Source organism: Egretta garzetta, unplaced genomic scaffold, assembly GCF_000687185.1.
Source record: "Egretta garzetta isolate BGI_Z169 unplaced genomic scaffold, ASM68718v1 scaffold45, whole genome shotgun sequence".
Lineage (NCBI taxonomy): Eukaryota > Metazoa > Chordata > Aves > Pelecaniformes > Ardeidae > Egretta > Egretta garzetta.
The window spans coordinates 9,489,643-9,515,535 of NW_009260028.1; the positions used below are offsets into that span (position 1 = coordinate 9,489,643).

Consider the following 25,893-nt stretch of genomic DNA (forward strand, 5'->3'; position numbering starts at 1 on the left):
CTGCCATTGCACGGAAGCTCCCACATGCCCACGTCCTGCTGCGTTCCAGTCCTGTGCAAGCTGTTACACCTAACCCTGAACTCTGCAGCCAGCCCCCAGAGCAAGCTACTTTCGGGTCAGCAGATGTTAAACCTCTTGCTTTTAATGGCTAGTGGCAAAACCAGACGCCCTGCTCTGGGAAAGGGGGTGACAGCAGAAACAATGGAAGAGAATTTGGACACAGGTTGACTACGTGTTTTCTCTTTTTCACTGTAGTTGTTGTTTACAGCAGGCAGGGATTTTTTTTTCCTCTTAATTAGTCACTTAACTTCATGACTATTGCAATAGAATTACTATTAAATTGTAAATTATTTAGACTTCCCTCTCCTGACATGGGATTCTACAATAACCTGCATAAGAGGACTGCAGCTAGGTGATACACTACTCCAGTGGGCTAGTCTTATGGGCCTCTTGGAAGACTATGATTCAAAGGAGATACAAGATGATTTACTCAGATCCAATTGACTAAGAAGAGCAGAGTACAAAAAATTTGAATAACTGACCAACAGTTCTTAAGCACTGATGGAAAACTCCCCAAAATCTTAAGGCAGCCATGACAGAGTTGCAGACCTGAGACCATAGCACAGGGTGGTAAACTGTTGTACAGGCCCACATGGAGAACCAAATCAGCAAGGCTCTACTTAGATCTGAATCTAAACACAGTGGTAATCCCAGGAATTCAGAAATATATGATGAGGTCTTCCAGCTGTTTCCACTGCAGACAACGCATACACCACAACTTAGTTTAAAAAAACATAGTAAAAATGTAAATATTGTACTGGATTGTGCTAAAGCACAATAAAACACAGAGCCACTTCGGTTTCTCAACTACAGTGTGTAATTGAAGAGAAAGTTCTGTTCATTGCAAGGCATTCCTTTGCGATCAGGTTCCTTTTAAAGAATAGATGCTTACAAAGAATGGCAACAGAGATGTGTTTTGAAGTTAATACGGAAGAATAAAGGCCTTCAACAACGAGATAATTACCTCTTCTTAACTGTTGAAGTTATCCATGTCAAAGAACAAAGATATCAGAAAATAGGAAGAAAAAAAAAATAATCAAGCCATCAACTACCCTTCCCACCTTTAAGCAAGTTTAGCTGCTTGGTGCCAAATACTAAAGAGCCTCCTTTTGCGCTGCAAGCTCTGAGGACTATTAATGCTTTGGGACTATGAGGTTTCTCAGCATGTCAAAAGAGTTGCCGTCTGGGTGCACAGACTCTACACCCTTGCCTTCTTCATGGACTTGAAGGAATCCATAATCATCTATCCCAACTATCCACGCAATCGGACCCTCCTCGTTGTGGAGACGCACTTGCTTACCACTGCAAATAAATAGAGTTAGGAATTAACTGTTGGTCACTGTGCAAACAACTAAAAATAGCTTAGAGGACTAATGTCTAGCAGAATAGCTGTATTTCCCACTTCACTGGTTCTTTACAGAGAATGATTTTCAGCAGCATTTTCTACCTGATTTAATTTTTTTCTGTGCAATTAACAGAGCTAGAGTTAATCCAAACAGTGAATTTTTTTTTGTAAAGGAGATGAGTACAGCAGCTTCATCACTAGCTAAACAAATCGCTCCCAATTCCCTTTGTCTTGGGATGATATGTGTAAAATAGCTAGAAGCATTCTTTAACTCACGCTATCTGTTGATTTTACTATGTGCTATTTTTATTTCCCCTTAAAAAATTACATCCTATTTGGGAGTATATTTTAATTAAGGCACTGGTTTTAAAGGCAATCTAGTAGAAAAAGTAGAAAAAGACAAAATATCCATGAGTTCTTTCCAACTTTCTTGAAAGAAGGTTCAAGAAGAACATTATACTTACCTGTGTACCCAGTACTTGTAGTAACGGGGAAGAACTCCATTGGGCCCTTTCTCCTGAAAAATATCTATAAGCCTCTCCAGCACAGTTACAGTCCTTGCGATAAGACAGTCTGTAGTTAAAGGCTTCAGCTTTGTCCCCTCTTCCTTATTAAATTTCGTGATGAGATCATTGATGCATATGGTGGGGTTGCTGTTATTCACGTTAAATCCCAAGCCTGAAGAAGACAAACCAAAAGAAGAGAACATGATCTGTAAATACAAACACTTTGTTACCAACAGGAAGTCAGTACTTTCTTCAACTACGCGATACAATTCTCGCTAAGGATGTTTCCGGTAGCTGTTTTCCCTCAGTCTCTTACACCTTTAAAGCTTCCTACTTGCGTAATTACAAACCACAGTCCAGATTTTACTTGTTTCTTGCCTTTAAAATGCTGCCTCAAAATTGTAGAAGCAAATCCAGTGCGGTCCTTTCAACAGCACACATCCTATCAGCGAGGCTTAGGAAGATGGTAAGCAGTAGCTTACGTGTTGGTTACAATAATATCAAAGTGAGAAATTCTTTTACTCTCTGGAAGCTGACAGGTCATTAGCTAATTGAGAGTAAATCACTGATCATACTCTAAGATGGAATTTTATCTTTCAGTCTAAAATTTAATTAAGAGACCTTTCTGTTTACTACAGTTAGCTGATCACATTTTCTGAAAATTAAGCCTTTTTACTCAGCTGATAAGCCTTGTTTGGCTTGCTCTGAAAAGCCCAGAAGATTTACATTTGCCATGTAAGACTCCAGTTTACTTAACCTATCTTACCACAGCATATCCTTTAGAAGCCTCAAGTCTCTCACTGAGATTTCTCCAGCTAGAATAACGTTGGCAGAAAGCCTTTCTTATTTAAACATGGCTCTTGGGGCCTTTTTTGCAGCCTGCTGAAACAGGCTTCGAGGTATGTAAAGAAATATATTGTATTACCTGTTTATTTTTTTCTCCTAATAATTTGGGTTTTTCTTTCCTCAGACATTTGGGATAAAATCCCAGTCTGTCAATCAGGTTTAGACATGATACAGCTCCATCTGCAAGACGGTCCAGATGCACTGTTCTGTAAAATTCCTATTTAATGAGACTATTCATATATGGAAGTAATTCGTATCGACTGTGAGGAGAAGGATCTCTTCAGTGAAAAGGAGTTTTTGACTTTTAACTACTCAGAGAACGGATGCAAAGAAAGCCGCAGTGGTACCAGTACCAATACATAGATCCTATGGAAATGAGGAGAATCGTGTTACCAGAAAGAGACAAAGGAAAATGAACTGGAAAATATAATGTGCCATCCCAACTCAGCCGGTTACCCTCAAATATGGTACAAGCGAAGAGAGAGTGACCGTAGCCATTGCACTGTGATTGGTACTGTCAGGGTGCACAGCGCGGGCTCAGGGCACTCAGGCATGTGTGTATGGAGATCACTACATAGCGATCCAAAAACTGACACGGACACGACAGACATACTGCGATGACGAGCTCCGCTGAGGCAGAAGCATCTGGGGATAAATGCGGTGGCAAAAATGTGGCCAGTTAATTTGAAAAAAATATTAGGTGCTCAGGACTCTTAGGGAATCTCTGCATTGCCCATGTGAGAAGAGTACAAAATAAACATTTAGCACCGACCTTGCAGCATGCTGGTGTGGCCAATACATCTTCCAGTTCCAGGGCTAGCCCTGCCTTCAGCATCTGTGCGCTGGTCAGACATGCCTTAGCTGCACACAGAGGCAGACAGAGCTTTAGCAGGTCAAGCACGTTGGCTGTCCCTTGCATTCCAGCTGTGTTTGGCTACCTGTGTCTGTTCTGAGCCTAGCCCTTACATTGATGAATTATGTTCTGCAGAGCTCTTCTTCCAAAAGTCCCACAATAATTCAGTTCTTAAAAAAAGGTTTTTAAAAACATGTTTAAAAGTATGAACATGAACTGTGTCATCTGTGAGGGCTTGAGTACATGGTACAGGTGAAAAGGCAAGTTTGTCTCTTGCCTTATTCTTCTGAGGTACTTCTCAGAGCAGTGAAGCCATGGAGATGATCTTTGACTTTGATAATTTCCCTCACATATGGAATCCTCTTCATGAGTGTCATGGAAACACTGAGGTCTAAGAAAGGAATCTCCATGACTGTAGAAAGGGGATGATGCGTCAGGCTTACCTGTCCTGTTGTAGAAGTTTGATCTCATTGCTACCTCTATTACAAGAAGTTAGATGTCACAAGTCACCCCTACTACGCTCAATGACATACATCACTGAAATGACGGAAAAGATCCTTGGATCCTGTATGGCAAGTAACTTGCAATCTTAGAAGCTTCCAGATGAAAGAAAGTTGATGAAAATGTACGTCTTTGCATATACCTCAGACCTGTCACCACCAAGATGGCTCCTAGGGACACAGAACCATAGAATGTTTTGGGTTGGAAGGGACCCCTAGAGGTCATCTAGTCCAACCCCCCTGCAGGAGCAGGGACACCGCTAACTAGATCAGGTTGCTCAGAGCCCCGTCCAACCTGGCCTTGAATGTTTCCGGGGATGGGGCCTCCACTACCTCTCTGGGCAACCTGTTCCAGTGTTTCACCACCCTCATTGTAAAGAATTTCTTCCTTATATCCAGTCTAAACCTACCCTGGTTTAGTTTAAAACCATTACCCCTTGTCCTGTCACAGCTGGCCCTACTAAAAAGATTTTCCCCCTCTTTCCCATAGGCCCCCTTTAGGTACTGAAAGGCCGCAATCGGAGAGAATGCATACAGAAAGTTTCCACTCGAATTTGAATGTTTTGGTGTTTAGGCTAAGAAACACAAGGTCCAAAACAAATTTGTAACGTGCAAAGAGATATTTAATAAGGTGAACTATTTTTGGAGCCATTTTTGCTTTTCTTGCGTTAACTGGAACAGGCTCTACTCCGGAAAAAACTATGGAAGCAGTAAATGGTTGATGGGTCACAGAGACTCTTTTAAATGGCTTGGTGCAACTTCCATTCTGTACATGTAGATTATCTACAAAATGAGGATATAACAATCAAACAGAAAATTTAATGGCTGGGCACACTTCACAGAAGGAGGTGATGATGACTACAACCGTTTTGCTTGTTCGTGCCTTAGAATTTACAGCACCTTGACAGAAGCGATGCAATGCCCACACTCCCTTTGCAAGACTCTTATCTACTGTGCTACATTCAAATATAAACCAAATATTATCATCTTCTTTAGCCTTTTAGACTTGCTAAGGAACTTTCATTTAATTTTTTAGACATACCACAGATAATTATTTTTGGAACCAGAACCTAGATCTCTGCTGGCGGGTTTCTAAGCGTGTCTGACAGATCTGTGCTGCTGTTGGTTAGGGGAAAAATTTTCCTTAACAAATAGCAGGATGACTAGCGGACTTGAAACAACAGAAACATCTCAATACATATTTTGTGCATCTAAGTATCTTCTCCTGTGACAGCACTGGGACTTGCTGGAAAATACACAGATACTCTTTTTGAGACTGGCCACGCTACCTTCCTTGGAATCAGTCTTCCAGGCAGACTGTGCATCTTCACAATAAACAAAAAGACGACAGTCCTTGCTCCCCCATCCAGCCATCCCAACTATGTTGCAAATTTTACTTTTAGAGAGGACTAAAGAAAGTGAATTAATAAAGTTAATTAATCAAATCATTACTTCACTGCTGCTTCACTAGCAACATTCCAGTTTCTAGAAAGGTATCCACAGAAACAAGTTATGAATAAATTTAAAAAGGATGAAAGGAGAAAATAAAACATTACTGTGGGTACGTAGCTCTTTTCCTCCTGATTTAAAAGGCAGGTTATTTATTTAACTATTTGGCACGTTGCAAAAAAATGAAAATCAAAAAAAATGGATACATTTTTCAATATATTTTACTAGCTTTGCAATAGATCAAGGAAGACATTTTCCCTCTCTCCTGTAATGCTCTTTCTTTGAACTCCACTACACCAGCCCAGATGCCTGCATTTATGTTTTCCTTGTCAAGCATATGGAATTATGAAGAAGAATGAAAATATTTACTTTCTGTGCTTCCTTTTGATTTAATATTGTGCTTTATTTCCTTATGCCAGCTGTCATTATTTGTTTTTGTCCTTATCATTTGAACTCATAAAGACATTAACAACAAATTTCTTGACAAAAAGACAGTGTAGAAAAGCTTGAAAATAGACATTTACCAACAAGTATATGAAATGTTGTTTCAATAAGTGTAGAGTTTACCAGAACTCCACCAAGCTTCATAAGATCACTGTAGTAAATATCATTTGGCCATTTCACTCGCAGATCAATATCCTAAAGAAATAAAACATACATTTAGAAACACTTTGCTCTTCGATACTGATTTTAAGAACACGGCTCATTCATCACTTCGCATTCTATACCTTCTGTACCTCTTTGCCACACCGAATGTGATACTGTCAACTGCTCTTCACAATGAGAACCTATTTAAGTGCTCCACAAAAGTTATTGAAAAAGTCACAGTAACATGGTTACATGATTTCCTAAGGAGGTTGGCAGCTGTCAGAGAAAAATAAATAAATTTTTAAAATTTATGGCAGATAATAAAGGTTTAGAGCAACCAAAAGGGGGATGAAAGATACTAGAGATTTTCAGTCTCAAAATTGTGAGGTTTTATAGAATTCATTTCCTTTGTTCATGAGTGCCTACTGAAGATGTAAAAGATCTATTCAAGAGAGATGCAAACCGTGGCAGCCACTGCTGCTTGCGGCTGATAAACAATCAGGGGAAGCCCACAACAACATCGACACTGTATTTGAGGATCCTTGCAGAAACCAGACAAGGAGACAATGACATCTTGAATTTCAGAAAGGAAATTTAGCAGACAGGAGAAATTCCAGTTCACAACTATGTAAATACTTCAGTAATGTCCTAAATGTATTCACGCTTTCGGCAGCTATGCTCAAGCAACACCATGGGGCTGGAAACACAAACTGTGCTGTGTGACACCATTCCAGTGCAATAGAGAAGTTTTTGTTGAAACCACAGAACTGAACTGAACTTCGCACCGGCTACTTAAACACAGAAAGAAAGCAAATGTGCTTCCTGTAGTTTGAAAAACTGCATATGACTGTATCCCCAGAGGCAAATTATGGGAGGTGCTCCAGGACTACAAGAGTCACATTCCCTCCTATTGTAGATTATGAAATCCCTTTACAGGATGTGTGAAAACTGCACCTGGGTCCATGTCTACTTTCCTGACAGATTTAAAAGCCAGAAAGGAGTCCATTACACGTACATTGACAGGAAATACTACCTGATTTTGCCATCAAAGCATTCTAAGAGAGAGTATCACCAATTCATATTCATTATGGAAAACAACTTGACTCCTCACTGGGACAGGATTTATAGAAGATTCTTGAGACACGCGAGGTATGACACAGTTAAACGGTATTATCAGTGTTAAGAGATCTTCCACAGAGCTATTCAGTAGATCTTACTTAAGGAAAATGTACACCTGTAAGACACCAGACACTAGCTCTGCAACTGAAGTGACAGCAAGCATGAAGAATCATAGAATCATAGAATCATAGAATGTTTAGGGTTGGAAGGGACCACTAGTGGTCATCTAGTCCAACCCCCCTGCAGTGAGCAGGGGATCTGCTATCTAGATCAGATTGCTCAGAGCCCCATCCAACCTGGCCTTGAATGTTTCCAGGGATGGGGCCTCCACTACCTCTCTGGGCAACCTGTTCCAGTGTTTTACCACTCTCACTGTAAAAAATTTCCTCCTTACCTCTAGCCTGAACCTACCCTGTTCTAGTTTAAAACCATTTCCCCTTGTCCTAACACAGCTGGCCCTATGAAAAAGACGTTCCCCATCTTTCCTATAGGCCCCCTTTAGGTACTGGAAGGCCGCAATCAGGTCTCCCCGTAGCCTCCTTTTCTCCAGACTGAACAAGCCCAACTCTCTCAGCCTGTCCTCATAGGAGAGGTGCTCCAGCCCTCGGATCATTTTTGTAGCCCTCCTCTGGACCCGTTCCAACAGTTCCATGTCCTTCTTGTGCTGAGGGCTCCAGAGCTGGACGCAGTACTCCAGGTGAGGTCTCACCAGAGCTGAGTAGAGGGGCAGAATCACCTCCCTCGACCTGCTAGCCACACTCCTCCTGATGCAGCCCAGAGTACGGTTGGCCTTCTGGGCTGCCAGCGCACAACAAGAACAACCAAGTCAACCGGGTATTCTCATGATGTAGACTGCACAGCTCAGATTTTGCCACAAAATGGAGTTACAAGGTACTGCACAACTACCCATGTGTCAAAGAAATGATGGGCGTTGCAAAATAGGCTGGAAATGGAGCACGACCCTACCTTCACTTACTCGAGAGATGCTTGCTGTTCTCAGAATGGGAAAGCAGATATGAGTGATAAGACATATCGCTCTCTTGATATGAGGCCCATTCACATTTGCAGCACTAACATCTGACAGCAAAACTTCCAACTGAGCCGTCAGATTTTCTCAGTCATTGCTTGTTTAGCCCAGTCAACATTTGTGGCAATCCTAAAAATGATGACTGGCTCATAAACTGAGGCATAGGTATTTCAGGTTTTTGAATGAAAAACCTGAAATGGACTTGGAGCATAGTGAACAACATCACAGTGTGTTTGTTAAAGGCGTTTGGACAGGTATGGTTGGGCTCAATGATCTTAAAGGTCTTTGCCAACCAAATGATTCCATGATTCTATAAATTAAAGTACTATTCAGCTTCTGATATATGGCCACAGAGGTATGGAAATTTGGAGGAGACTGAAACCTCACCTACAGATCAGCCCACTGTTTGCAGTTCCTGGAGTTTGCATGGCATGGATGTTCATCTGACATAAAGAAAAGCCCAGTGTTACCTACATCTAAAGGGGAAATCTAAGGATTGAGTTTCTGATAAATCGTTGAATTTTCCTTGCTTTAAAATATTTGAGTCCAGACCCTTAACATTGTTTTCACCCATTGTCTAGGGTGGACGCACTGTTAAAAGACATTCAGTAGCTCTGTCTTGGTCCTAGCAAGCTACGTATTGTACACGTGCTACGTACAGTACATGTATTATTGACACATACCATTTTTATATTAATATTTAATACTTCAGTCACCTTTTTCCTCTTGAATGGAATAAAATAAAAAATGCCACAGTGTACTCCGGGTAGGTGTACGGAAGCGAAACCACCTCCATTTGTAAATTAACTCCTTCCCCAGTCAGACTCATATTTTATAAAACTAACTCTTGTCCCTTCTATTTTACATGGTTAAATTATTCACTCTAGCCAAATATTTTATATTGCAAATTTTAGCCTGAAGCATTTTGTTTTTATAGTCAAGTTATGAAGCACTGAAGTTAGAAGGTTTTAATAGAAAAGCTGACAGACCCTAAACTACAGCAAAGCTACTGGGTGCCACTATAATAAAGTTCATGTGTAAATGTGTATAAGTCATTGATTTTCTGTAATATAGGAAACATATGCTTTAGTTAACTACTTCTGTAAAATACCAAAGTTTTATAGTTAGCAAATATTAGGAAATGGTAACATTAAAAAGAAGATATATGAGGTGATGAAGAAGACTGGTTCTTCATTTTAATACTGATGACAGGACACTTGATTCCCTCTTGAGAGCAATACTCCTAAGTTCTTGCTTTAGAAATCAGTTTTCAACCTTAAACAAGGGTTGGAAAAATCCTTTAAAAGGGATAAAGTGACCACTGAAACAGCACCAACAAAAAAAGCAGAAAAGGATTTGTCAGTTTTATTCATTTTTCCCTCCTCCCTCTTCCCTAACTCCTTCAAAATCAAAACAAATTAACTCAATTGTTAGACAAACAAAACTGACGTTTTCTTTACTGCTGAAGACCGAGTCTTAAGTTTCGTAAGATTATGAGTGAAATGAATGTAGTCTACTTAATCAGCTCAGTAAAAGACAGTATTCATCATATGTATACTAGATTTCTTAAAACATATAAATAATCAAGCATGTAGGAAGGCTAAGTTTACCACTATATTAGTGCTGAAGAATATATTGTGCATTCAGTCATTCAACACACAGAAGACATAGTTAAAACCTGAATTTAATGAAAATAGAAACAGGAATTTGGAGATAAATTAGAATGACATACTTCATATCCTGGTATTGATCTAACTGACTCTACCACTGCCAAGGACACCAGGTGTTGAATAAAAGGAATTCTCTGGCCGAGGTTAGAATGTAAAGGAATGGTGATATGTAAGGTGGATAGTGCACAGCCCACAGGACTGAGCCAAACATTTCCACCACGACCTGAGGAAGGAGAGAAAAAAAGTTAATTCCAACTCAAGAAAAAAATATTTATAAAAAAGATCACTTTGTTAATGTAGACAACTACAAAAGAGAAAGATTCAATAGTATCCACCCAAGAATCTACCAGAAGTCCTGTAATGGAGTTTCCAAACTAATTTTGAAGGAAAAATGGCAGGCTGTTTAACGCGCATGCTGCTACACAGTTTCCTAGGATGTCCTAAATGACTTGCTTCCAGGATTTTCCTGGTACCTGGTAACCTAAACATTTCAAGAAATCTTGCTTTGTTTAAGTGAAGAAGTATTTGTGAAGATGCTCTGTGTGCATCTAGAAATCCATCCACATTGTCAATCAACTTGACACAAGCTAGATCGGTACCGAAAGCCTGGTAACCATCTTCATGTAGATCCGTGCTCAGTAGAGCTTATTAGGCTGGGCACTGTGTTCTTCTAATAAAATGATCGTGGCTTTTAAATCAGTGCTAGCACCTTCCTGAGAAAGAGACAGAACTTGCTCATATTTATCTGCAAAAGATTGTGAAAGCCCACATGACAGCTCAGGCAGGTCCTGCAGACTCAAGAAACCTCTATTTCAGAGCAAGTCAAGACCTAGTCTTGTTCCAGTTAAGCCAAAAAGGAGTTCTGACTTGAAAGTCTGACTTGTATTACACTAAATGTAGCGATGGCAGTTTCCATGACTGGGGAGACTTTTGGCAGAAACTAGAAGACCACTAAATCAGTTCTGCAAAAGCCACCAAACATCCTGAAAATGTTTACTTTGGTCTCTATTAACTTAGGTTTTGAGTTTGAATCCCCAGTTCAAGTGGGAGGAGAAGAGGACATGATTATTCTACAGATTTTATTATGAAAAATACTCATAATGTATCTTTAAGCTGCTAGGTGACATTAAAATGTCCTATTTCATATGTTTAATGCACATTTATTAGCACTAGAAGGAAACTTACCTTTCCCTCGTGTTTGTCGAACAGCAATTGCTATTAAACCCATCTCCTCAGGCAACTCGAACATTAACCTGCCAATTAGGAAAAAAAAAAACCCCATGCTTATCAGCTGGAACACTAAGCTACATTCATAAAAATCTAGGCTTAAATATCAGGTAATATTTTATGTTAACATTGCACGACCATTTATCCATTTTCACTTAACATTTATTCTTGACCAAAAAGCATTAGAATATTAAAAAAAGATTAACTGAAAAATGATCATGTAAAACATTACTGTATCTATTACGCTGGAAAAAGTTATAGCCATAGTTCATTTAAGGTGCCTTCTGATAACATACGGTTTGTATTTCTTCACGTTTTCTTGAAGTGCTTATTCTTTGCGTGTCACTATCTTCAGTAAGTGACAACCAGCGATTCCAGACATTTGTTTCTACTTACAGCAAATTTTTGTTCATACTACAGAATATAAGGGCAGCAGTTTCTGATTATTTAGAAAACCAATATGGTGGCAATAAAGCAGTTTAAAAGATACACTATCCCCTGAGAACTAATTATGATTTAACTACAGTAAATAAATCTACACCTTCTGAGAACTCTAGAGAACACTGGCTTATTTTAGGTTTGTGTTCTGCTTTTAAAATAGTTTCACTTAAAAGAATACTAACTTTCCTCTGGGGATAAGTAGAAAGTGCACTTTAACACCGCCAAATGAGTCAATGCTAGACTTGAAAAAAAGAAGAAAAAAACCCTACTGTGAGAACTTTGTTCAAGCCACTTTAAAACAGATCTGAACTGTACTATGAACCTCCTCCATTTCACATTTTCAGGAAGAGTTATTTAACAGATAAAACAGATATTCAAGATGTTGCCAGCAAGGTAAACCCAGAAAGTGATTTATAGCCGACAAACCTACTTCTAATATGGGCACAAACATCACGTTGTTCATTCATATAAAAGCGATCTTGTCTTGGAGATAAGTGCAGTCCAAATCAGCAGAGAGTACCGTTCAAAATGATTTCCTCGGAATTTCAGATACGTATGAAAGGTGTTTCAAGTTCTGCAATCAAGCAAGTATCACGGGGCAGTAGACACCAGCTGCAAGCAGAAGCGTCCCCCTGCCACTCACAGACACGTCTTTAGGCAGGCGGCAAGCTCAGCAACTACCCATCCCTCCTGCTTCGCAGGTTGAAAGGCAAGGCATCATTAGCTCTCGGGGCTGTAGCGGTAGCAAAATGCAAGTAGGATCCCCCAGGTTTCAAAGTATCTTTCAAATGGCTGGCTTGCTTTCATGATGATCAAAATGGGAGGTTACTGGAGGGCCCAAGAAAAGCCCGGACCACAAATGCCTTCAGTAATTAGAAATACTCGAACCCAGACTCACAGAAGCCGTAACAGGCTCCACAATGTTTTCCCACCTTACTCCTGAATCGGTGAGATGTTGTCAAAGAGCAACAGCTGGAAGATCTCTTTGCCAGCCCCCTTCCTGTTCACATGAAATACAGCTCGATAATTCTTTCCTTTGGACCCTATGGATGACACACTGAGACCAGGCTCACCCGCCTACCGCCAGCCTTTAACATTAAAAAAACACCTCTTCTTATGCTGGTACCTAGGGGAAAATCCTCTCTACCTCATGAGGCTTCATCCCTGTCTTCTGGGAACAGCATGATTTCAGTGACAACACCAAGTTCATGGTTTTGCAACATGAAAATCTAATTTAGATTTGGAAGCACAGTTAGGAAGAGATTACAGGCTTTGTCGAAATACACCGATTTCTGTTACTTCTCCATTTACATATTTGTTTTTAAATAGGAAAAAAAGAAGTCATGTGCTGCCATGATGGGAGGAAAATAATCAGAGCAGGAAAAAAAAGCTAATTATGAATCCAAAACACAGGCTTCTAGAACAAAGAGATATGATTAACAGAACGTCTGAATGTAGCTATTAGAGGCTTGGCAGCAGGTAACAACATATTAAATGCAGAGACTGAATGTGTACTTTTAAGGGCCATGAAGAAATTCTTTAACGGACTGAACATGGGGAAGTTGTTAATACCCAGACTGATACAGCAAGAGACAGATAGATTTATTTTTACTACTTCCTGAGATTGTGCTGGAATTGCCATGAAGCCTATGATAATAAAAAACCCCACACAACTGCCCCCCCAAACTTCAGAGCTTTGTAAATTGTGTGTGCTTGTTAGTTTTTTTTCTGGGAGAAACAACTTGGATTTTCTTTACCAGAAAGAGTAACTGTACGTGCACTTTTTTACATATTGACTTCCCTTCTTTTCTTTCAACTTAATCACTTGCAGATTTAACAATTTCATTTTTCTGCAGAGCGACTTAATCACAGTGCTCACCACATTTTCCCCCTGAAATTTTTGCCTCCAAGAAATTCTCTGTTCTTTTTTGTGCTCTTTAACTAAGTTGCTCTACATATTAAGTCAAAGGACCATACTGAGATACAAGAGTAGGGAAACACGAAACATCTGAAGACAAATTTACTCATCAGGAAGAATTATCAGACGGCACCTATATGACCATAGAAGATGACACCAGAATTTAATGTAAATTTTTCTTTTCTGCTTTGAACATTTTTGTGGTATTTTCCAAAACGTGAGCAAGGCACTTTTAGGGTTCAAGAATATTAAACCAGATGAAATATTAAGAGAGAGATTCTAGCACAATTTTTATACACCACCACCTGCCCCACCCCGTAGTGCATACTATGAATACTGTCAAGACTAATAAACAATACTTAATTGTTTTATAGAAACTTCAAGTCTAAGGAGGACTCTGTCTTCATGGCGAGTCAACACAATGACTTTTCTTCGTACATGAACGTAAAATGGGAATTGAAACCACAAAAACGATGTTTGAATAATGTTAACGGCCTGACAACTATAAATTTCATTGATGTTGTGGGTTTAAGGTTGAAACTCTCATTAATGCATCCTGCTGTGTTACAGTATTGCAGAGGTATTACAACAGGCAGCATTACATTCCAGATGTTAAAATACCTGGGCATAAGAGGGTAAGTTATGAACAGATTTCTCCCTTCACTTCAAGTTCCTTGTCTGAAAATCTCACTCCTAGATAGCTTGTTTATAGAGTATTATAAAAGCAACATTAAAAAAACCTTTCAATTTTTAGTCAAATGGAAAGGAACATGCCGTCTGACCAGTTTCTTGTATTATTCTGGACAAAAAAGTGCCCTGAACACTTGCTTTACTACTTCATATCTACTGTTTCTGTCCATTATGTCCAACATGAAAATGAGCAGTGCGCCTACTGATATTCTTCCTGAATTCTGCTCCATTGCCCTCCATTTCCTTTCCATAGCCCTCAGCTGCATGATGCTGTGTCTGATTCCAAGCTCTGCATGTGGAATGGCCTGCCAGAGGGCGTGCTGGCCAAGCAGAATTAGCCAAGCAGAGTCCACACTGCAGACTCCTTGGTGGCAGCACTGATCTGGGTCTCTCTCTCTCCCACTTGGAAGCCTGTTTTCATGAGACCGTGAATACCTGAAGGAGCTCAAAGATATGGAGGTCTTCTGAAAAACAGGTGGTAGACTGACTGAGAGCTAGTGGGCCACTATCAGAGAAGCCGCCAAGAATGACATCACAGTGGGAGTCTGTTACAGACCACCTAATCAGAAGGAGGAAGTGGAAAATGTCTTTTTGAGCAACTTGAGGACATCCGATCACAAATCCTGACTCCTATGGGAGACTCCCACCTCCCAATATCTGCTACAAGGCAAAGAAAGTGGGATGCAAGCAATCCAGGTGACTTGCGGGGGATGCTAGGGACAAAGCTCGTAACACAAATATCAGATGATCAACTGGAGTGATGGACTCAATCTGCTGCAAACAAGGGAGAGCTGACTGGGGAGGTGGTAATCTTCAGTGGCTTTGGCCGTAGCAACCCTGAACCAATGCTGTTTAGGATCCTGAGTGGAATGAGGAAGGCAAGTAACAGAGTACAAACCCGGGATTTCTTGAGAGCAGAATTCAGTTTATTCAGGGACCTGATAGGTGGGATCTTATGAGAGGCAGCTCTGAAGGGCAAGGGAGCTCAACAGACCTGGTCTTTAAAGACAACCTCCCACAGACAAAATAATGGTCCATCACAATACTGAGGAAAATAAGCAGATGCACAAGGAGCCTGGTTTGGCTAAAAAGGGAATTCATGGCTCTAAAAAGAATGTAGAAAAGAGATGGAAGCAAGGAGAAATGCTACAAAGGAGAAATACAAAAACACTGTCCAGACAAGCAAGGATGATGTTAGGGAAGCTGAAGCTCAACTTTAGTAGAGATTGGCAAGAAATATGGCAAACTTCTACTGCTATGTGATAAGAATAAACAAGGAAAACGTGGGCTTGGAGCTGACTTGAGGCAAAAGCACAGCAGACACACATAAGGCTGAGTTACTCAATGCATTCTTTGCCCCAGTCTTCATCAACAAGGTCTCTCAGGCCTTTACACATACAGACAGGGTTCAAGGATAAGAGGAAATACCAACAGTAGAAAAGGATTGATCTCATAAATCTCTTGAGAAATCTTGTCTCATACAAGTCCGTGAGAGCAGATGGAATACATTTGAGAGTGCTGAGCGAGCTGGCTGATGGGACATCAAGCCTGTTTTCTATCATCATGGTTATGGAGATCAGGGGAAGTCCCAGATGAATGGAGAAGGGCAAATGTTGCAACCATCTTCAAGATGGTCTTTCACAGCACCCTTGTATTCAAGTTTGGCCATTGTGGTCTAGATGCACTACCAGATGAGCAAAAAGTGTCTGGATTTTGGGATTGAAGAGTTATGGTTTGTACTCTACCTGCAGGATGAATACAACTGCAGTTGCTCAGGGCTTTATCCTGAGACCTATGCTATTTAGTATCTTAATATCTTTACCAATGACCTGTAGGAGCAAATGGCATGCACATTAATCAAAGTTGTGAACAACATTGAACTATGAGGATAACTGAGCATTGGAATAGGGTGCCCAGAGAAACTGTGGAATATTTCTGTCCTTGGATGTTTTCAGGATCTGACTGGAAAAAGCCCTGAGCAAGCTGGTCCTGAATTCATTGTTGACCCTGCTTAAAAGAAGGATGTTGGACTAGAAACCTTCAGGGATCCCTTCCAATCTGAATGATTCTTTGACTGTAGGAAACATACAGAAGCTTGGTATCTCTGGTGTTTCTAGCTGTCCTTTAAGTTTGGTGGAAATCTGTTGGAAACTAGCCATTAGCTACTAATTACTAAATAAGCAATTTAGCCCAAAGGCTGTTCACTGGAATCCCCTATCCCAAGTAGGATACTAGATTAAAGTAATTTTCACACTCTCTTACTAGCCTAGATATTTAATTTTATCCATCTTCCACTTCCCATGCAGTATTTTATACACGACTAGGTGCAATAGGCAGGCTCCTAAAAGATTGACTCCCACAGTTGGGACAGGTAGAAGAACACCTAAACTGTTAATCCTACTGAAGCTTATTTAAATGATAGGAATCTTACTGCTCTGCACTGTTACAACTTTGCCAGCAGGCAAAATTTGTGCCAGAATACATGATTACATGAATGCACTCTTCTTGCACAAATACATAGCTTCTTTCACTTTATAGTGAGTTTGCCTATAGCAATGTTAGTACAGAAAGGATCATTTAGTGTCAAATTCTCTTTGAACTCCTTAGATACATTAAAGTCCTACATCAGTGAGAAAAAGTGTTAAGGGACTACAACATCCCTGACTTGTGGAAACTAAAAAAGTACTGGAAGGAACCTCAGACTGCCATTTCTTGTACCTTACTTCAATAAATACTACAAAAAGAAGCTTGTCCTACGCGAGTCATGACATTTTCTGCACAGAATAATCTATTGATACCATGAATGACATAGATTAGCAACTTGTCTATGCTTTGGGTAGTCGGTTAGCCTCTTGAGAGCAGTGCACTAATAACAATAGAGCTGCAACAAAACTGCAGTATATAGGAAGACTGTAAGTAGTGCAAAGCCATGGGAGTTATTTTTCAGCTGGATCAATGCTCTAGTCTGGCTCACCATAAATGAACACTGCTGTTGGCAAAAGGGAGGCAACAGCAAAAGAGGCCAGTGGATAGAAGGGGAGACTAAACCACCTCTTTCTTACCACCCATGTACTTATGCTTGATTTAAATTACCATATTATGGCCTCAGAACAGTGCATGCTTTGCTTGTGGAATTGCTTTGAGAATCAGGCCTGCAGAACAGGCAGGGTAAAACTCTACCATTAAATGCTCATTTTTTCTGCTCACTGCATTTTTCAGCTGGTAATTTTCTTGTCTCTCTATTTTTATACCAGATATTTTATAATTAGTCCTTTGTATATGTTTATAGGCTTTTCCTCTTAAAAAAAGAAAAAGAGAATTTTAAAACACAGTACCATACAGCCAAAGGTGTCAGGAAACATACCCAAATAAGAAAGAACTCCAAAAAATTGGTTTGCCAACAAAATGCCAGTAAAATTTGAAACCTGGGTTCAGACACACTGGTAATGTTCCAAAACTGAAAACTTAAAGAACTTCTTTATTCAGTAAATCAGCTTCTCTGTGAATATCATCAAGACCACAAAGTTACTTACAGTAAAGGAGGGAGTTTCCAAGGGAGATGTGAGGAGAGTTTAGGAGTTTAAGTTGTTTCGATTTGTGATTTGAAAAGCAAAAACCTCTGCTGTTTTGAACAATTTTTTTTCCTTTAATAAGTAATCTTTTCAATTCATGACTTTTCTTTATTTGAAAAAGCTACCTGAAGCATACTGAAAAGTTAACATAAGACAAATGGAAATGAAACAGATCTCATTAAAAAAAAATGAACTCCAGTGCCAAGATTTAAGAAACAGAATAGTTACAGGAATGCAGTGAAATGTATTTATCATAACATGTTAAGAATAGAATCTTCAGAGTGGAATAAAAAGTTATAAACATATTGATCAAAACCAGATCTAACCATTCTTGTCCAAAGTAAAGCACAGTACGGATGCTATAAAAATTTAAAACGTACAGATCAATGCAGCCTGTAGTGATGTCACTTTTAACAGTAATTTCATCACACTTCATTAGATAAGAATGGACAAGTTTGGTCACTGTCTGTGAGGGAAACCTTAAAGTAACCCCATGCAGTATGGCAAGAAGCAAGAGCATTTCAGTAAGGCGGCAAATCTATTTTAAATCAGCATTGGATTCACTAACTTACAGTATGAGGCATCGCAAGCATTAGGATCTCAAAAGTAGTCCATCATGATTCTGAGTCCATGCAATATTAGTTTAAGTCACCTCTCAGATAAAATAGCAAACCGAGAACTTTTTGCATACTCAGCAATTTTAACTTGATATTCTGGCCAGTTTCTAGTCTGGGTAATTACATTTCCTCACGAAAATTTCTCTGCAATTTACTAAGACAGCACTTCATTTCCTGTCTTAAATCATAGAGGGTGTTAAATAGTTGCCACGTTCCACCAGAGAAGTGATGAAGTTATTCCCAAATAGCCACTCAAACCGCTAGGGTTAATGTAGAACAAAAGACACTGGACATATCGTGTAAATTAAAGCGAGCATGAAAAGGAGTTCTATGTAAGCAGAAACTAGCTGCCCTCCCCAGATCCTTCACAGAGGTTTGCGTTGCGAACTGGGAAAAATTAAAGCTTTTCAACAAAAAACCATCCACTCCTTGCTAAGTAACTGTAGCAGACCTAAAAAATTAGCACTAACACTTATTTTCCTTAGACTCATAATTTTTCTTTTATCCTTTTACTATTGAAAGCTTCATCAAAACCAACCATACTTAAAATCACAGAAGTAATTTGTAGTTAAGAGAATACTCTAAAAGCCTTTGAATTTTCCTCTGTGATTTGCTTTTGTTTCTTTTATTTTATGCCTGCAAGATATATTGTGCTCCAAATTTAGGCCCTGGTGGTTTATGATAATGGTAATGAGGTTGTTGCTATAAACCTAAGGATGCAGCAAATTTCTGGTCTTCCTAATCCAATGCTAACTGCAAAATAATTTTATTATTTGTTCTCTCTCTAAAGGTACACTCAATAGTTTTTCTACACTGAACCAAGAGGTAGCATATTTTTACATAGTTTGACATTTCTTGTTGCCTATAGATTAGATATTACCTTGGGGGGACCTGTTGGTTAGTTTGACATTCTTTCTGAAAAAAAATTTAACATGAAAAACAATTAACTAAAATCCCTCTACAATGTATGTCACAAGCATCACCATGAAGACGGTAATTTGACACATTACTTGGCATTAAATTAAATCTTCATAAATCTTCCAAGGTGTTACAACTCTTATAAAACAACTATGGCTTCATAAACTGTCAGGTAAAGCACAATTATTTTACTTGTGTGTCTTTTTTCCCATTAAGCATTGTGAAATACAAAATTTTTGAAAGAAGTATTACTAACACGTTTTTGCTGGGCAAAAGCAATCAAAAGCACTGCAATCATTCTACGTCAATAAGTCCAGAATTTAATTGCAAAAACTCCCACAGACAAAAATGTCGGGTTTTTTTCTCCTTCTCTATTAAAAAACCTAGATGTGCAGCATCTAAAAATTCCTTAAGTATAATGTAAGAAATTAATGCAAAAGGAAAAAAATTAATGTCAACCTGGAAAAGAAGGTATTTTTTTGTTTAAAGAAGAAGTGTTCCAGTCAGAGCCATTTTGAAAAGAAATTCTTAGAAAATGGCAATTTAGCTCTAAAATTTTAGTTATCATTCAAAATACTTTGTTTAGCAAGTGTAGTTTAGAATATTGTTTTTTAAAAGGCATTATTAGACCTGATCAGATGCTTTCCACATATATGTTTTCATAGAAAAGACATATTAAGAAAAGCCACTATTCTCTAAGAGAAGGAGGAATTAATCTGTCTGAAAACAATGCCCCTTTTCCCTTGAAACACTTAACACTTTTGGGAGGTATTTTCAGCCTAGACAAACATACAAGTTGCTTCAAATACATGGAAATGCTAAAGCTTTGAATTTTTTAAACTTTGAAATGTATCTACCCTTGGTACCACAACTGGGCTTTCACGTCCCTCAGTTTCCTCCCACAGCCCAGGTTCTATTAAGGAGCTACATTTGCCATCCAACTTGTGCTTCCCCTTTGCTAAGCCACGCAATGCTTCATAGGGAATGCATTTTTGGATGAGGAGTCTGGCCTATCAACCAGAGCAGCAACATAGGGTATCCTAACTAGAACCTTCACGAGGCATAAAGTCCCATATGCACTTGTGGTTCATTGTTGAGCTGACTTGAAATGAAGCATTGAGCTGGGTTATAAATCCTGAACATTACACTTCAACATCCCTAAACAGAATTTCCCTGCACTTTCTCGTTCCCTTTGTGAAGAAAGATCTGACAATACTTCAGCTTTTTTTCTGATTCCGAGTTGCAGATCATGTTAGAGATAGTAATCCAGAAAAATTCTTGCTTTTTTAAATGGTGAATAAAAAAGGCAATAAACACAATAGCTGAACTCAGTTGGCTCTGTATTCATGCGTCTAATAATTAAAATACAAAAATACTCTCATCAAGTACCAGAGTCGTATACTAGCTGCTCCCTCACAGTGCCAACAGAAACCACAAGATTTCTAAATTCAGTATTAAAGCATACAGCACTTTTCTCATGCAAGAGCCAACATCCAAAAACATATAAATAAAGAACAGAAAAGTTCTGTTTCCAAATATGTTGTTAAATATTTTTAAAACCCCTACTATCAGACTGTGCCAACTTGAAGGCAGACTCCAATAGTTAATTTCATGGGTGATTAAGAATGGATTTCAAAATAAGGAAGTTACTCTATGCTGGCCACAGCATCCTCTATAGACTCCAGCAACAGTCAGCATAATGTAGACTTTAACCACAGACTCAACACGAAATGTAGCCGATACTCAAACCTCGAAACAGTGCATTCTCTTTGTCAGGGTGGGTAGGAGAAAACCTAAAGGTCCCCATGTAGCCTGGTTACTTCAAATCCTTCAAATGCAAGAAAAGCAGTAACTTCCTACTTTGTAAAGTTCAAAGGAATGCCCAGTCTATGGCGATAAAATACGCACACGTACCTCTCACCAGGAGGGGTGGATGAATGGGTAAAGCCCTGAATTGGAGGGAGCCGACATCCAAGTGGGAACGGCCGCACAACCATCCTGAATCATGTATTCGGATCATGCCTGCTGTTTGAGCAGCAACTGCTAGGGGGCAAGAAACCGCATAGGTCCCCAGGTAAATCTATATTTGGATCTTGGCATCTTGCCACTTTTCTGAGCAATGGCCGCGGACATTTGCACGCAGTGGATGATGAAGTCTGAATATACCAAATATCGTCAAAGAAAAAATGCCTTTCATTCTCACATTACCTTAGCAAACCCAGGAATTGCTTGCAAATACTGACGACTATAACATGTCAAATTCTAACTGTATACCACTATAAACAGTGTGTCAACTTTCTTGTACAAAACCCAAAGAAAACTGTAGGATGGGACACCCCCTGACATCTCTCCCTCCCCCCATCTCTGCTGCAGCATTACGCTGCTATAGTATCTCAACAGCCAGGATCTGGTTGCAAGTCCCATTGTCCGTCCCTAGCTCTCAGCGACTGTGGTGACATGTCATTCTCACATCTGCTCGTCAGATATGTAACCAGGGCTCACAGAGCAATAGTTGACATCTGTCATAAACAATTTCTGAACCTCCTGACAGACCTCTGGGTCCTCCTTCACTTAACTTTTTTGTGCACTCTTTAGCTGTAAAGTGAAAGCAGGCAGAGAAAAGAAACTTTCTCATTCAGCTTTACTCACACATTTCTACAAAACAGGTGTTCAGTAGACCCTGACACTTGAATTGAGTTGTACTAAAGCTTTGTCAAATGCGAAGCCTGAGCAGAGGTGTTCTGGGCTCCTAAGTGAATGAGCAGAGCCATTTGGATCACATGCAATAGAAGCAAGCATCAAAGAGAAGGAGGAAGACTTGGAGGATTAGTCATATGATACTATGACTCTTAGTAGTACTTAACGCTAAGCAAGCCGAAATTGTGAGACAGACATGGTGGCATTTTCTTTTAAATGAAACAGTAAGGTTTTATCCAAAGTTAGGCTGGTCTGTAGAAAATAATTCCTTTGGCTCTGGAGAAGGAAAAAAATGGACTGGGAAGAATGTCTTAAATGGGAAGCATCAGCACTGACATGTACATGGTACTGTGCAAAAATGCTCAGAAATAGAAATGAATAAAATGAATGCATATGTGGAAGAAAAAAAAATCAGTAGTTAAAACATTTGTGCAAAGTAAAAATCCACCCCACCAGCAGAAGGCTATGTCCCAGTACCCAGATTTGTAATCGTGGCAAAATGAGCCACAGATGCACAGAAGCAAGCTGAGACCCTGCTTTAACAGTAGGTCAATGCCGACAGCTACAATATAAGTCAAAGATACAATTTTATACTCAGACACAGAGGCTGGAAGGAACCTCAAGCGCTATCTAAGTCTCTATCCCTTCCTCTTCTATGTCTGGTAAAACTTTCTCTGGACTATTCATAAAAATGTACAACAATGGAGAAACGACAGCTTGCTCAGGCAAACTACCTTTCTTTAGCAATTTTAAAGGGAAAAATTACTGCATTTGCATTTCTGCATTAAAACGTTGACCCATACCCACTGAAAATGGAGAAATGCTTGTTCATTTTCTCTCCATAAAGGTTGCTTTACACCAGTCTCATCTTCTTTTGATGATAGAAACATAGTTCTTTTATATCCCACTCTCCCCATCTAAGGAGTCATGTTTCCTAGACCCTGAGCTATTCCCTTTTCTCTGCTTTGTACTGTGCCCAGCCAAATCCATGCCTTTTGAAGCCTGGTGCTGAAAACTGGGCCGATAACTCCAGTTAAGCACTCCCAGTGTTGAGTTGAACTGGAAGGATTACTCCATACTTTTTACATGAGGACACTTCTAAGCACTGTTGTATGAATTTCAGTCTCAGTCCTCACCTCCTTTGTTACAACAGTAAGACTTCTTTTTTAACCTGTATTCTAATTGCCGACTTGAACTTCCAGAACCTCTCTTGAACACTGATATCCAGGCACCCTATCTTCATCTAATGATTTGCATCTGATTATTACTCTATGCCATGCTTACCCATAAAGAACTGCACCCTATTTATTTCAGACCATTCTTTGATTCATCAAGATTATTTAGAGTTTGAAACCTACCTTCGTAAAACCTTATAGCTCCTCCCAACAGAGTTTAGTTTTCAACAGCCATACCCTCAATTCTGTCATCCAAATTATTAATGAAAATGACTGAGTTGTGCATTGGCAGATATGAAGCCTCAGCAGTCTGGCCTAGTAAGTGAATCAGTGGGACCACAAGTCACATGCAAAATAAACAAGTACAAACATTGCTTAAGTGAAATCAGAAAACCACAAGCAATCTTCTCAAACACACACATCCAATAATGAAAATATGATCTGTGATGCTGAAGCTCCAAGCAGGGAGATCAATAACTGTAATCTTCAACAACCCTTTAGATGCCATCTGCTTGCAGATTAAACTAAACCATGACTAAGAAAGGAACAACTACAAATACAGTGGAAATGGAAGCAAGTCAAGTAAATGGGTCATTGTGCTAAAACAGGAGCTGTAGCACCTTAATTCTTTGTTCCAAAAAAAAGTAAAAAGCGATTGCATAACTGGTATATTGGCCCAGATATAGTGATTTTAGGGAACTACTTTTCACTCCCTCTGAATGTTAATGGTGAACGTACCATTCCTAGGCAAAGCATTTAGATTTTTGGAAAAGTCAAAACTATTTCCCAAGCCCAAGGAGCTCTAATGCACCAGGCAAACCTATTCTGTAAACAGTCATGGATTTTGGATAAAAAAAGGTTCAACAGGTCATAAGAGTTGGAAGATCTTTGGCAATGCCCACTCCATATGGGTCTTAGTTTTACGAAGGGTGTTTAAACACTTCAGCTGTGGTACTAAGGAGTTAAGCATCCAAAAGGAGAAAGATCACTGAAGAAAAAATGATCACCTTTCCCTTTCTCCACTAACAGAAGCTTAACAAGAAACTCTTCACAGAATTAATAAAGTTGCAGTTGTAAATGTCAAGTGTTTGCAGCTGTCTGTCTCCTCCACCTTTCACAATGTATTTACTGTTGAATATAACGGAGAAAGAATAAGGTGAGGAAATACTTTTCCTTTCAGGTGTTTTTTTAAAAAGTGGCTTTTTCAACAAGTACTCCATAAATAATTTTGACTTTTCAACCATGGACATAAGACTAACATAACAGAACACTATATTCCTATCCATCCAGAATAAACCTGTAAAATTCATCTTCCTATCACCCTTGTTTTCTTTTATGGGATAACTTCTCTATTGCAGCAAATACAAGCTCCTTGTGTTCACTTTTGAGACCCTTTTCACTACCATTCAATCTAACATCCCATCGTCATCCCGTCCCCGTAGGTCTTCTTCTCTTTCACAGTTTGTAAGCTCTGGGTCAGGAACCATCATTTTATGTTTGTGTAACTTCTGGCCTCTGAGCCATGACTAGGGTGCTCCAATGATTCAGCAAGAGAAATGCAAATGGGGTTTACACACTGTAGGTTGACAAGGCCAAGTACAGACAGCAATGGCACATCTTTTATCTTTACAGTCCATCCACCACAAGGAAATGATTCTCTCTCACATACAAAATTCTCATTAGTATTAGCAGAACAAACAGAAAGAACTGACTTTTGAGACCAGTAAATTAACTGACTGTCCCCCAACATGTGGGTTCTTATCATGAACATGTTCAGATCATAAACACACAGGTTTTCTGGAATTCTAGGGGCACTTCCCATGTAGAGAGTCTGAACGGTTTCAGGTATTGAGTTGCAGAAGCGTTACATTAATTCCATGGCTATACATCAGAACGTAAGCAGAGCCTGAAGTCTACTAACAGGCAAGATACATGCTAAGTTCTCAACTTGGGCAGAATACTTTTACACATCAGATACCCTTATGCGGCAAGAAATGGAACATTCATTCCAAAATCAAATGCAGACATGATCAAATAGACCTCTGTCAATAAACAGGGCAGAACCTAATTCTCTGGTGAGGTTTTTTGTTCTACAGAACCTGAAGGCTGAGCCATGCAGCGGGGCAAGCCAAATACAACAAAAGGAGTGTAACTCTCAAACTGAAAGTATGAGGCACGTATTTACAGCGTGACACCACCTGGAAATTCTCAGTGGTTTAGCAATAACAAAAGATGTAAAGATTTTTTTTTAAAAACCCAAAATCTTCACATCTAGTGCAGCACCTGGAATGGTTGGATATTGTCAAGTTACATTTGCTTATTGCCTATTAATGTATTTTTATTTTTAAATAAATTATGTATATGAATATTCATTTTTAAAAACTATAATGAAATCTTTTTAATAGTAAAAAAAATCTTCCCTCAAGTTACATATTTCAAGTGATAAAACTTCTATTAGTTAGTCCCATATCAGATAAAGCTAGGTGGCTTCTAAAATCATTCAACACATTGTTAAGTTCTCAATTTTAAATGCTTTTTTTAAACCCTACTGTCAAAAAAAATTCTTGGAAGTTAACATAAATTACATCTTTGATTATTTATCACACTCTACCCCTCCTCTGACACGAACTTTTTTTTTTTTGTTATTGAAGAGTTCCTATAATTGAATTCATTAG

General features: G+C 39.2%; 1 protein-coding gene across 6 annotated transcripts in view; it reads right to left on the reverse strand.

Annotated features, from left to right (window-relative positions):
- HLCS (holocarboxylase synthetase) overlaps positions 1 to 25,893 on the reverse strand; it is a 124,351-nt gene continuing 98,458 nt past the window's right edge. For 3 of the 6 annotated variants that reach the window (XM_009640989.2, XM_035896444.1, XM_035896443.1), the window contains 5 exons: positions 11,149 to 11,216; positions 10,026 to 10,186; positions 6,084 to 6,198; positions 1,870 to 2,083; positions 1 to 1,362 (listed from right to left, as the gene is read on the reverse strand). In XM_009640989.2, coding sequence (XP_009639284.1) covers positions 1,194 to 1,362; positions 1,870 to 2,083; positions 6,084 to 6,198; positions 10,026 to 10,186; positions 11,149 to 11,216 — 727 coding nt within the window. In that variant the 3' untranslated portion in view covers positions 1 to 1,193. The other 3 variants (XR_004842302.1, XR_004842301.1, XM_035896442.1) reach the window with 3 other exon arrangements.